Raw genomic sequence first — 14,033 nt, forward strand, 5'->3', positions numbered from 1 at the left:
GGCAGGAAAGTGAATTAAAATTGTGTACACTACCCTCTTAATAATGCCACCATCCTTACATCATCAGTTTTGGCCTGTGTGTTTTCACAGAGTACAGCAAAAGACATGACAGTACATACGAGGGAGTCAGACAGTAGACAGACTTGGGACAATAGGTAAAGAAGATTCTCCGTCAGAGCTTACACGCTAAAGCAGGCCTGTCCAACCTGCGGCCCTCCAGGTGTTATGAAACTACAAGCCCCAGCATGCTTTGCTGGTAGACAACCAGGTGATAGCAGGAAGGGCATGCTGGGACTTGTAGTTTTACAACATCTGGAGGGCCGCAGGTTGGACACGCCTGCTCTAAAGGGAGGATGTGGAGAGACCGTAGGACCAATTGGAAGACCATGATGATGGCGGGAGAAGAAAGAAGTGATGGAGTAGATGGTCAGGAGAAGGTAAGGTAGACAAACTTGAAAAGGTGAGTTTTGAGTGAGCGTTTGAAGGACTGGTGCTTGGAGAAGAGTCGAATGAGGTGGTGTAGGGAGTTACAAAGATTGAAGAGAGTACTGTACATTAAAATGGGCTAACTTCATAACATTTTTTACAAAGTGAATACACTGCAACAAGTCAAAACTATGTAATAGGCTACTGTCTCTGTATGCACTTAACAAGCATGCTGGTGTTATTTACAAAGTTTTCAAATACTTAATATCCTATAATATTTGCTACTTCTGAAATATGTTGTATCAACTGATGCTTCAGATCTACCAATGTGAAAAACAATTCTACAGTCACAGAAGTCACAACTCAAACACATGACTACATCTGTTCAAGCCCGGGGGGCATTTTGAGGGTCAGGATTGTGGACCCCGACAGTAAAAGTCATGTTACACATACTATTAGTAGCACTGAACAGTATAAAGCCATTTCTCAATTAGTGTTAAATATGACAGTGCACAGAATAGCACTGCATCTAGTAGCCACACAACATACAGGTCTGCCAGAGTGTAAGATGACAAGGTAAACATTACGGTGCTCCCCTGATAAGAGAGCTCCTGTATCTGAGTATTGTGTGGTGTAACCCACTGGGTGACTGTAATAGGATATATACATGATGCACCCCACACTAAGCACACTGCCCCCGGGGGAACTGATCACCAGGAGCCCACACAGTGACACGACCATGCAGCCCCTGCTCAGCACACATACACCGGCCTCCCCTAAACCACATCCCAGAAATGCATCATCTCTAAATATGTCCCCTCTCCCCACCCCCGTCAGTTTCGGGATCCTCTGTGTCTCTCCGGCCAACCGGACAACGGAGCCCCCCTCCCCTCTCTCGCCAGGTGACAGCCGCCCGCTTACCCTGCACGCTGCAGTCTGCGCACACCTCCGGGTTCTTCAGCCGCTTGGACATGATGGCGGTGGTCGGGGGATGGGCCTGGCCCGCGTTGCCACTGTGAGGAGCCGGGCGATGGGGAGGGCTCACACCGACACTGCGGTCCCGGGACACAAAGCCGGGCGTAGGGCTCAGCGGCGCTACACAGCCCGCACTGACTGACTGGCGAGTAAGCTCCGCCCACTGGTAGCCAGCAACGCCCCTCCGTCCACCCGACGCACGTGCCCGCAGACAGGGGTCCCGGCGCGCGCACCCCACCCCCACCAGTGCAGCGCCGGAATGTGGCGCTGGTGTCATGTACTCGGTGTCAGTATAGAGACTGACAGCACAGCCTACTGTGTGTCAGACGCATGCATACCCCCACCAGCATCCCACACACCCCCAAAGGGAGCACATTCATAGAGGCTGCAGTGCTTGTAGCACTAAGTGTTCATACTGCATAACATTGTGTGTCGTATGATCCTATAGCTGCTCACCCAAAATGTGTCTATACAAGGGCAGCATTATATGCAACATTGCTAACCCTAAAACAGACAGGAATTAATCTGCAACAGAGCACTGTAACATACTGAAGTGGAGAACGATTGCATCCATGTGGGACACAAATCTTTAGAACTGGATCACACCATTTTTGTTTAACAAGGGAGTCTGTCTCAGATCTCTCCTAGCGTCAGCATTGATAAAATCAGTGTGACCTAGATCTAACAGCAGAAGTGACAGCCACTGTTGGATTCACTGAATCAGACCTGGCACACACAAGAGATTTGTTTTATTTTTTACAAAGAAGAAAGTTGAGACAGATCTCCCTTCCAGTCTTCTGGGCTTTCCTACCCTAAGGGAAATCCATGATGACATAGTTCCCTAAATTCCATGACCTGTTCCAATTTTTTGAGATATCTCCCTGGAATATTTTGCCTCTGGAAATGTCCATAGTTTTCAGAATAGATGCATTGTTTTACCTTCTTATTTTCTAAGTTTTGGAATTTAATATATATTCAAAATGAGTTTCCAATTCATTTAGGCATGCAAAAGAAACGTACTGCAAATTTTATTAAAAAAAAAAAAAAAAGCACATAAATCAGGATATGCACATTCATATTCAACAAGGAGCAGATGCCTCTCTGCTGCCATCGATACCGCTGACCACGCCCTCCTTTTGCAAACTCTCAAATCTATAGGCCTCTGTAACACTGTCTTCTGGTTTTCCTCTTACCTCACCAACCACTCCTTTTCAGTCTCTACACATGACTCTACATCCCCCCTCTTCCCTTATTAGAGTTACCCAATGTTCCGTTCTTGGCCCCCTGCTTTTCTCCCTCTTAACCTCCATCCATGGTTACCTAATCCGCAACTTTTGCCTTCAGTACCACTTCTATGCTGATGATACCCAAATCTATCTTTCATCCTCTGACCTCTCCTCTTCCCTTTAGTCTCATGCTGTCTGCTGTCTCTCAGCCATCTAATTTTGGATGTCCCAGCGCTTTCTTAAACTCAACATTTCCCCACTTCACCCCCTCTCTCTTTCTGTTAATAAAACTACCCTCCTTTCTGTCCCTCAATGCTGATGCCATCCTTGACGCCACTCTCTCCTTCAAACCTCACATTTTGTCCCTCTCAAAATCCTGCTACTTCCACGTCCAGAACATATCCAAGATACAGCCCTTTCTCACCACAGAAGCCACCAAAACTCTTATTCACTCACTTGTAATCTCTCGCTTTTATTACTGTAACCCCCTTCTCTCTGGACTACCTGACTCTCACCTTGCCTCTTTTGGGTCTTTTCTCAATGCTATGGAACAATCTCCCATGCCCTATCAGGTTAGCCTCTACTCTCAAGGGCTTCAAGCGTGCCCCAAAGACTTATTTCGTTAATCACGCCTATCGGCCTTTCTCCTAAACCCCTTGCTTCAGCTTTCATCCCCACTCCCCCACTCAATACCTGTTAGGAACCCCTCCAGCCGGCACAACACAACCCGGAATCTACTCTGCCAATCAGGTGTTCACTGGAGCCCCTGATGGTGGAGACAGACTGGGCCGCAGACTGACAGAGGGTCGTGAAGTGTGTACCGGCTGGGGAGAACCCAGGTCCACGCAGAGGTCAAGGGCCGGCAGCAGACAACAGTATCGGTAAACAAGCTGAGGTCAGGGGTCACAGGCGAATAGCAGAACCGGTAAACAGGCCAGAGATCAGGGTCACAGGAAACACGAGTGAAGTCCAATTCAAAGCCAAGGGTCATACACGGGAAATCAGTAGCGGTCTCAGAAGACTAGAACAGGAACAAGCAGGTCAGCAGACTGGAGCACAGAAGCTATAACCGGCAATGAGGCAGCAGACCTCATTGCCTTAAATACAACCCACAGCCAATCAGAACCTGCCCCTAGGCAGAGCCACACTTGCAGGTTAATTGCCAGACCCTACAAAGACCAATCAGGACTTAGCCCTGAAATCACACTTGCAGGCTAATGGCTGCTAATTCAGCCACAGGCTGAATCTTGATTATCTGACCCTAAAGCGCATGCGCGCCCGGCTGCCGGGACGCGGCGCTGAGGAGGCGTCCGACCGTTGCCTTGGCAACGGTCGGGAGTTGGAGGGAAGTGACGTCCCGGTCGTCATGGTGACGGCCGGGACATTGGGGCAGACAGGAAGCGAGCCGCGGCGGCTGTGAGTACTGCCGCGGCTCGTGACAATACCACGCTATTGGTGTCTCCTCCTTTCCTTTAGAATATAAGTTCTTATGGGTAGGGCCCTCCTTGTGTTCTACTTCTACTACGCCATCACCCTCTGTACCTCTTGGCCTGCTTCCTTGTCCTGTTTTCTTAAGCTCAGGGTTACTTCACGCTGGTCACTACCTTCACCGTCCCGAAAATAATTTTATCTGCATTATTTATATGTTTGTTTATTCGTAATGTCTGGTCTTTGTATTTTGTTCTTCATGTAATGTGTTATGGATCACTGCCTTCTGTATAAATCTTGTACGACGCTGCAGACCTCTTGTGGCGCCTTATAAATAAAAATAATAATACCTCTTGATGAATACAAAAATCTGCTCTTATCATGACATGCTGCACTTAGTCCTCTGGCCAGGGGGCTGGGAGCGGTGTTGAAAACCTGGGATAAGATGTGCCTATAGAGTGGTGATACGGGGGTGCCAGAGGAAGTCACAGTTCCTGCACTGAAACGTGACTTTGCACATTCTAACCACTTTCATTTATGCCCCACCTCCTAATGCCCTGGCCTTCTGGCTGGGTGAGAGAATTTTTTATATCTGCCTGACCATTAGACTCAGGCTGTATTCACTCACCACTAATTTCTTGTTTGTCACCCTCCCTTTTATGTTTTCTTTCACAGATCTAGGGATGTGTTAGGCTCTTATGGGCTCTGTATTTGATGACCTGGGGGTCATCGCACCCCTTGAAAACCTCTGATGCCCATCCTCCTGTGTCCTTGGAGGATCCCAGGGCAAATGGATCCCCCTAATCCTACCACAAAGGGGGGATCTGAAGACCTTTGCCCTAATAGAGAGAGGGGTCCTTCCTCATTTGAGGATGGCCTGACGTTTGTCGCACCCTTGTGCACTTTTTTAGTTTTGAACTTTTTATGCACTTGAGGCATGAAAGAACAGATCCCTGGCTTTCAGTAAAAAGAAAATCTGTTCCTTGGTCCTCTTATCAGGAGACCGGTAGCTACTGAGAAAGCCCAAGACAAGATGTGCCTCCAAAGTGGCAACCTGGGGGTGCCAGCAAGTCACAAATGCACTGGCACATGATTTTTAAGGCAATTCTGCACATTCAGACCACTTTCTTTTACATAATTGCCTCCTTTCGTCGTGGCCCTCTGGCAAGGTGGGGCCATTTTTAAAATAGCCCAACCATTAGGCTAGGGCTGTATCTACACGGCACTATTTATATCACATCTTATTTGTTACCTTCACTGTTTTTCTTTTTAATGGATCTAGATGGTGCGATAGGTCCCAATGGGCCCTGCAATACCCTGACGATATCGGGGGGCGGTGTTGCCCTGAGGTTCCTACCCCTTGAAAACCTCTGGTGCCCTCCCTTCAAACACAGTACTTAAAATGAGAGACAGCTCCTGATTTGCTGTGAACATTAGAAACATTTTCAAAACGATTCTGTGAAACACATCATTCAGCATTTCACCGCATATTTTGCCGATAGAATTTGGTCCCAAGAATAAATTGACTATTGTATTCCCAGCTTCATAAATAAACTACAGATTCCGCAAATTGGCAAGTAACAAAATGGAACTTGAAGATAATATTGGTGGAACTTCCCACCTCTGTAAAATATCCTGTTCCCCCTGCAAGAAAGACAAGGGCAAAGCTCCTGTGCAGATGATATAAGGGCACAAAAGCCTTGCTTTAACACAATAACAACACTCAAGAAGCAAACTCCCCACACTTGTAGCAGTGCCCTAAATTCCACATAATTTTAAGGGAGTCAAATTGCAGCTAAATATAAAAGAAATTAATATATTAACCAAGACTATAAAAAGAGAACTCCACAACCCGTCTCTGACACAAGATCTTAGAGTGGGCCACCTGTCAGCTACCCTAGCCAATATTGTGGTGATGCCCAAACCAGGACGAAACCCCCTGTCTATGTTCAAGTTATGAACCAATATCATTATTAAATGTTGTTCTTAAAGACTATGGTAAAAAACTAATGAATAGTTTGAATCCTCTTCTTCCCTCTTTGATTCATCCCAAACAGATATCTTGGTCTTCCATGTCTATGGGATTTGACTGGAAGGAATTTCAGCCTTATATTGTGCTCCCAAAGCAAGGTAATGGCCAATGTAGTAACATCATCCCCATCTGATATTTCCAATGGCATGAGACAAGTCTGTCCCCTCCCCCCACTGATGTTTGAGCTACAGATTGAGACCTTAACAAAATTTTATTTTCTAACCAAAGAATTGCAGGTATTAGCATGGGTAAAACGGAACATAAAATCGACCCTCTCTGCAGACAACATTTTCCTCTTGACAGCTGAGCCGGCTTCATCGCTCTCCATTCTTTTTAAAGAGATCGAAGTATGTGGCCTTCACTCAGGATATAAAATCAATCCTCCAAAAAATGATGTCTTAGACTTTTATGTCTCGATTCAACAAAAGTTATCCTGGAACAAGAATTTTCCTTCAAATGGCACCAAAGTACAATCAAATATCTTGGTCACCCGACATTACCACCAATTGTTCCATGCTATATTCGCACAACTACTACCCAGATTGTCATGGATAATTGGAGCCACAATTATATTTCACAGATAGGACGGATAAAAGTGAACATGCTCCACAGACTCTTATACCTATTCCAGTCTTTGCAGATTTGTGTTCCTCCCTATGTTTCAAAATGTTTGCAGTATTACTCCTCCCAATTTTAATATAGATGTGATGGGGCGGGGTTGTTACTACAGACATGGGGAGGGATGTGCTATTACAGAGGTTATGTTACTATAGTGGTAAGGGGGGGTATGTTACTAAAGAGGTTAGGGAGGCTGAGGGGAGGGGCATGGCTTTCTCCCTATGTGACATGACCACATCCACTGAGCGCCCCCTCTGGTGCTGCACCACTGCTTCACTTTTTGAACAGAGTTGAAAGATATGGCATAACTGAGGCATGGCATAACTACAAAGTGGCTCCTGTTTTCCTGTACCTAATTCTACGTATTTGACATGTTTAAACCAGTGTTGCTTTAATGCAGCCCCTTCAAATGAGTACTGTCTCTCAATTTGACCCTTGGACCCAAAAAGGTTATACACCCCTACTTTAAAGGGAATATATTTATTACAGGCGTTAGGGACGAATGGATAACTTTAGTTTCAATCTAACAATTGTTATTTATAAAAATGTCAGGAAAAATCTATCATTTAAATAAACATTTCTATTTCTTCAAACTTTGCACTAATCTCTTTCACTGAAGATTACAAGTGCTGTTTCTTCTTAAACATATATATTTAAAGATCTAATCAATATTTGTTTACGAAACCTTTAAATGGCTTAGGCTCATTAATCACTTTTAATGGTCAATGTTCTTCATTGAATGTAACCATTTGTTGATTAGGTGTATAGAACCTAAGCCTTCTCAGTATTGATTTAAGTGTTGAACCCTTAGATAAAGTTTTTACCATTGTAGAAGTGAGTTAGAAGAACTGCTTTTTTCTTTTGTTTTTTTTTAAAGACTTAGTTTTGGTTTTTAAGTTTTAAATTACAACAAATGACAGGCAATCGGGTGTACATATAGAAAGACCATAATCGTAATTGGATATAAAACCGTATACCACTTCAAGACAAGAAATTGTGTGAGGGTGTAGTGCATTTAGGTAATAATAGTATGTATGGGTAACTTACGTATATGCCTGTGTGCTAAAATGAGGGTTAATGGGTGTGTGGGAAGGGTATCAAGGATGGAAGAGGAAACTGAGGCTAAATCCATAATCCGGTGAACCTAGGGTGGAAAAGTTAATTTTGAATAATGTCAACACAGATTATTAAGTAATTGTCAAAGCAAACACGTGCCATTTGCCAAAGTCCAATTGAAGAGTTTTTTTTGGGGAGATTGTAATAATACCAAAGGCTCCAAATTGGAGTGAAGTTATGAGTCTTGTTTAAATAGGCAGAAATTTTCTCCATGGATGCAAGGTGCCATATTTTATTGTCATCCTACTGTATTGAAGTGAGGATCTAGTCTTTTCCAGTGATGTGCCACCAGGCACCTAGCTGCATTAAGAATGTGTGTGGCCAATTTATCTGAGAGGTTGCCCAAGCCTTCTATTGGTAAAGCCAGAAGAAAGGACAAAGGGTCTTTTGTGATAGGTGTAAGGGTTATTTTGGATAAAAGGGCAGGACCACCAAATGTGTAACCTAGTTCACCACAACCTCTCCAACCCAATGGGGAAGTGGTGCCAAATATCCTTTGGGGTCTAGTAAGAATTATATACCATCTATGGTAAAAAAAAACAAAAAAACATTTCCTTAATGCAAGTTGAGATTGACGATTTTGACACTCTTTCCCTGATTGTAGACCACATGTCCTCATCGGGTGGTCTGCAGAGATCAGACCCAACTACTTTTGTGTTTTGGGATAATAGGCTGTTTTGAAATTATCAACGCATTATAGAGTGATGAAATCATACCTTTTGAGAGGGGCCCATGGAAACAGTGTGGCTCAAGTTGTGTCAAGGGTCTGGCAGTATGGGTCTTTGGGAAGGTAGAGACATAATGTCTGACTTTTAGGTGTGCAAAGGACTTGCCAATTTTTTGTTGCAGAATCTCCAGTGAGGAACAATTGCCCCTATTCAGGCAATAAAACATTTTTTGAATACCCCTGAAGGACCAGTGTGAGAAATGAGAGTAAGATGGACATGGTGTAAACTCAAAGTTAACCCAGAGTGGGGTGAAGTTAAAGTAGTAGTTTTATAATGTATTTTACAGAGATCCCATATCTGGCAGCAGAAGCCTACTGGGTGTGAGGAAATTATCTATGGTCTTCCTTTAGTTGTCCCCGCCACAACTACCACCAACGATGAGATTCTGCAAGAAGAAAGTTAGTGGTGAATGTGGTCCTTGCGCCCACGGAAGCATCGCTCCTGCAGCTTTGCCTCTCAAGTGCTTTCTCTGTAGTGTTGTTCCTGCAGCTTTGTAGTATAACTGTCCCTACCCTAATCTATTCTATTTTCTATTACATTTACTACTTCATATTTATCAGCATGTAGGTTCCACATTTACCTTACTATACTCTCCCTTCTCACTCTAGTTATTCCTGTTTCATTTTAAACCAACCAGTATATTCCTGTCACAATTCACCTCAGAACTTACAAGTCAAATCAATCATTTTCTCTGTTCTCTGTACACTCTTATGCTCTGTTACCTTATTCTTCTCTTTTCAGAAAGTAATCCACTTTTTTTTTTTTCTTCTTTAATTTGGACGGTCAAATAGAAAACATGTACAATATGAGGTAAAATGATTACAATGTATACACAGTAGGTTACTGACATTGTAGGAGTATCCAGTGAAGACGCCCTTCGAGAACTGGAAACATAAATTGACCATATTTACATTTTATTTTATTTGCTTATGTTTACGTATATGAACCAATAATACAAAAGGTAGAATGGGGAGGAGGGGTGAAGGAGAATTAGAGGGAAAAGGGAGGAGGGGGGGGGGGGGGAGACCACAAAGACTAAAGCAAGGGTGTGGTCGAGAAGAAGGTAAAATGTATATGTTAGAGTATCAGAAGATAACATAACAGGAGCAGAGTCCTGATCGCCGCACATGGGTCAAGGCGAGGTCGTTAAGGGTCAGAGGGGAACGAACGCTCTGCGAACTGCCAAGGAGCCCACACTTGGTTGAAAGTGTGACCTCTATAGTGTAAATAATAAGTAATCTCTTCCATGGCTGCCACATGCCATATTTGCTTTTTGAGAGTAGATAGAGATGGAGGGGAGCTGCGTTTCCAATTAAGGGCTATAAGGGATTTGGCGGCTGTGAGGATGTGTGCTGTTAGTTTTCTAGAAGTAATCCACTTTTTTATCCCTTCCCTTACCCTCTTTGTTTCCCTTGTACTTTTACGTATGTTCTGCTCGTTTAAATATGTAATAACTGTCTCTATTTCTTATCTCCTCTCTGTTCACATTCCTTTTTTTTTCTGTAGGGTAGTGGGGTCCGCAGGTGTGTGCAGGTTCCCTGTCTTTAACAGCTGGCTGATCGTTGCATCACCTGGTATGTCATGTACCATTTAGTGCCTTAGTATCACTTCGCCTCCTCCTGATTGGCTAGTGGGGTAGGAATGGCAGCAGTTACTATTGTGAGTGTAGAGGCTGTGAGTACGGGGCATTGCCAGGCCCTCCCCTCGAAGACCCCCATTCCTTCTCGACACTCCCCGTGCTCTGCTTTCATAAGGGAAGTACGGAGGTCTCTTCTGTTAATGTGCCAGTTCCACGCATGCTCAAAAGAGGTTTATATTATTTAATTTACTTATTTATAACATGTTTTACCAGGAAGAAATAGATTGAGAATCACTTATTGTTTTCAAGTATTTCCCTGGTACATGATCTACAGTTTTTTCTGGTTACAGAAAAGGTCAACTGAATGCATTATAATTATACATATGATTATATGACGAATTAATGGATGTTTTAAAATAGGTAAAGCTGAGTTACTGTAGTTTTATAGTAACAATCTTGCATTACATACACAGTAATAATGCTGTGTACTGCCTGTAGCTTTGTTTTCAGAGTAACTGTTGAATTGTTGTTGCTTGTTCCTGTTCTCATAATCACTAATGCTTATAGGTAGACTACATTGGGAAGTAGCCTAGTCTACGAGTTTGAAGAAGGACACATAGGTACATTTGTGCATATCTGGCAACATTTGAAATGGCCAAAATAAAACACACTTTAAGTACTGGTTCACGCATATGCACTGAGAAAATGGGTAAAACACATGAAAACTAATGCACACTTTGGGGATGCATTTTAATTCAATTTATTTTCCATGATGGGTCTAGTAGGATCAGCATTGATTAATTATTCCAAAATGAAATCCACTCTCCCTCTTCACTTATTTGAAACGAATCAGCAAAATGTGTTTTCCTTCCCTTGTGAACTCCCCACATTGATGTCTACTCTGCTTTTCGAAACAAATCAAGTGAGAAAAGTGGGCAAATTGATTTCCGCATGAAGTAGTCATTTGTTCTTATCTTCAGACCACATTTACCAACACGCCCAATAATTGTCTAATTGAATTCCATGGGATCATTATGGTGCAATTTTATGGTAGATTTCGGGCCACACACACAGCAATATTGGGCTATTGCCTTATATCGGGTGTGATATTACAGCATGTGGCCAGCTTGATAAAAAGAAGTTTGGTACTTGCCAGAGAAAGCGTAGCACTTCCGTTATTGTATATGTCACAAAACTTACCTGCTCCACACTCCTGCGCTGCTGATGTCTCTGCCTCTCTGTAGAGCTTAACTCTTCCTGGTTCAGGCGGGTACATGATCGTGGCTGGGAGGCGGCATATACAATCTGCAGAGTATATAAAGCTCACTTTGACACTGCAGCTTTGTCACTTGGTGTCTGGCTCTCCCTGTGTACCCTTGTGCTGTCTGGCGTTTCCCTGTGTATGACCTCTTGGCTTGTTAGACCTCTGCTTCTGGACATCCACTCTGCTGCCTGTGCATCCAACCTATTTTTTTTATTAATTATTATTAATTTTTATTTATAAGGCGCCACTAGGTATCCGTAGCGCCGTACAGGGACAGACAGAAACACGATACAGGGAGAGACAGCACGGAACAGTTAACAAAAAGCACAGTAACTCGGAAGCTCAATGTACAGCTAGATGAGAGGTGAGAGACCCCAGCGGTGTAGCTAGAGGGGCAGAAGGGCAGGAGGACCTCACGGAGGAGACAAGGAGCTGGAGAGCAGAGTTAAGGTGGTGGAGAACAGGAGGAGAGGAGGCCCTGCTCAAAGGAGCGTACAATCTAAGGGGAGGGTAGGACGGACAGAGACACAAGGGTAGGAGGAGGAAAGGGGTAGAACGCAGAGAGGGGGGAGAGGAGAATGACGAGGAGGGAGGCAGGAGGAGGGCAGGATAGGGAGGGCGGGAGGTGGGAGGTTGGAAGGAGGTCGGTTAGGAGGGGGACTGGAAGGCTTTGAGCCTAGCTATCCATATCGACCACTCTGCTGTTTGTGCTCCAGTGTATCCAACCTGGCTATCCATACTGACCATTCTGCTGTCTGTGCTCCAGTGCATCCGACCCGGCTATCCATATCGACCACTCTGCTGTTTGTGCTCAAGTGTATCTGACCCGGCTATCCATACTGATTACTCTGCCGTCTTTGCTTCAGTGTATCCAACCCCTGTGTGCGGTGTTTCTTCAGTGTATCCGACCCGGTGTTCCACTGATTACAGCATATTCTGAGTGTGCTGTACCACTTCAGCTAACTGGCTCCTGCTTTGCCTCACTGTACTACACTATGGCTACAGAGTCTGCTCTCCTTGGTCGAGCCTTGGCCTCTTACCAACCATCTGTCACATATCACGTCAGTGGGCTAACCTAAGGGGCGTGACCTGCGGACCTCCGGCAGCAAAATCCATCCTTCTTGGTGAAGACCTGGGTGTTCGTTAGACTCCGTGTCTTGGGAAGGCCAGTGCTAACATTGACTGACAGAAATCTCCTGAGAATCGTAACAGTATATTGGTTAAAGCTGCATTTTAATTCTGGAAGCATCCTTTGCGCCAAGCTCCTTTTCATGATGTCATGGATGAACGGAGCTTAAAGACTAATTCCATCTTTCTAAAATTATTTGTAAAAAAAAAAACAATTCCACCAGCCTTACCTAAATTGTTGAGGATCCATTCCTGGGACTCCCTTCCTCTGTGCTGAGGTCCACTGTGTTCTTCTTGGACATTGAACTCTCAACTTGAATATTTTTTGCAGTCAAAATTTCATCAGGAACCCTAAAAATGCAGAAGTGCTTCCCACTTAGCATACAGCATGTTATAGCAGTGATTATAATAGAATGTTAAGTGTTGTGCTTGCATGCATACATTTTGTATTATAGAGGACAATAACTAATTTCCGGATTACTGACACTTGTTTTCAACTCCTCAATGTTAAACATTTCAAGATTATTAGTAGTTTTAAAAGCATCAGTAGTTTGGAAAAAGAAGAAGGTTTTACTGTAATATCATTGTTTTTGTAAGCATGTATGGAGTAGTGCAATGCAATATCTGTCTGACATTTGTATATCGTGCAACATTCTGGAGATAAGGATTGTCCAATCTGTATCTATTTGCATTTGCACTGTGAGATTTTTAGTTTACAGTCAGAATTTATATTGTCTCGTATTTATTATGTCTCAGTCACCCCATAAATCGTTACCATTTCTCCACAGATTACCTAGGAGAACAGCAGTTTAAACCACTGCTGTCCCTTTATATTATTCATTTTCTGTTTTTAGATATATAACTACCGCATCTACCGTTCTAGGTAATGCTATATCCAGTCTATATAAATCAGTGGAAAAAATAAAATCATATTGTTTACACATTATCTATAGCTGTCTGTAATGTATGTGTATCACCATTCTACAACCGCAGTTGTTAATCTGTAGTTTCACACTGAATGGCATAGTCATGCCCCCTTCACAGGATGACCACACCTCCTAAGCGGGGGTACATGCTATTAAAATGCTATACTTATGCTCTAATTGGTTTTCTAAAGCAGATGTAGCTTTAACCCAGGAATCACATTTAAATGAACGAAAAACATTTAACTTGTCACTTGTGGTCTACAAGGAGAGGTATATCTTTTTGTAAGAGGGATAATACCCAGAAGGGCTAAAACAAATGTGTAGTGACTTAAATAGAATGGACTAAAGTTTTGAATCTTAAATTTAATAAATCAAGATATAAAATAATGCATTTGGGACACAAAAATACAGAAAAATACAGAATAAATGGCGATGTTGTGGAGTTATAGGGGGTCTATTTTTTTACGGGCAGTCCGATATCGGTGTTCACTAATGTAGTTTCACTGCCATTTAATAACAGATTACCTCTGGAATGCAGCGCAAAAAATGTCTTCCGCATGACCTTACAGCACTCCCTACATTTAGTC

The 14,033-nt window shown here is 43.4% G+C and overlaps 1 protein-coding gene across 10 annotated transcripts in view; it reads right to left on the reverse strand.

The window, feature by feature from the left end:
• GIT2 (GIT ArfGAP 2) overlaps positions 1-1,577 on the reverse strand; it is a 57,004-nt gene extending 55,427 nt beyond the window's left edge. For 5 of the 10 annotated variants that reach the window (XM_075214378.1, XM_075214382.1, XM_075214377.1 and 2 more), the window contains exon 1: positions 1,348-1,575. In XM_075214378.1, coding sequence (XP_075070479.1) covers positions 1,348-1,399 — 52 coding nt within the window. In that variant the 5' untranslated portion in view covers positions 1,400-1,575. Of the gene's footprint in view, positions 1-1,347 lie in introns of all 10 variants that reach the window. The other 5 variants (XM_075214371.1, XM_075214365.1, XM_075214374.1 and 2 more) reach the window with 4 other exon arrangements.
• Between the last annotated feature and the right edge of the window lie 12,456 nt (positions 1,578-14,033).

Source organism: Mixophyes fleayi, chromosome 1, assembly GCF_038048845.1.
Source record: "Mixophyes fleayi isolate aMixFle1 chromosome 1, aMixFle1.hap1, whole genome shotgun sequence".
Lineage (NCBI taxonomy): Eukaryota > Metazoa > Chordata > Amphibia > Anura > Limnodynastidae > Mixophyes > Mixophyes fleayi.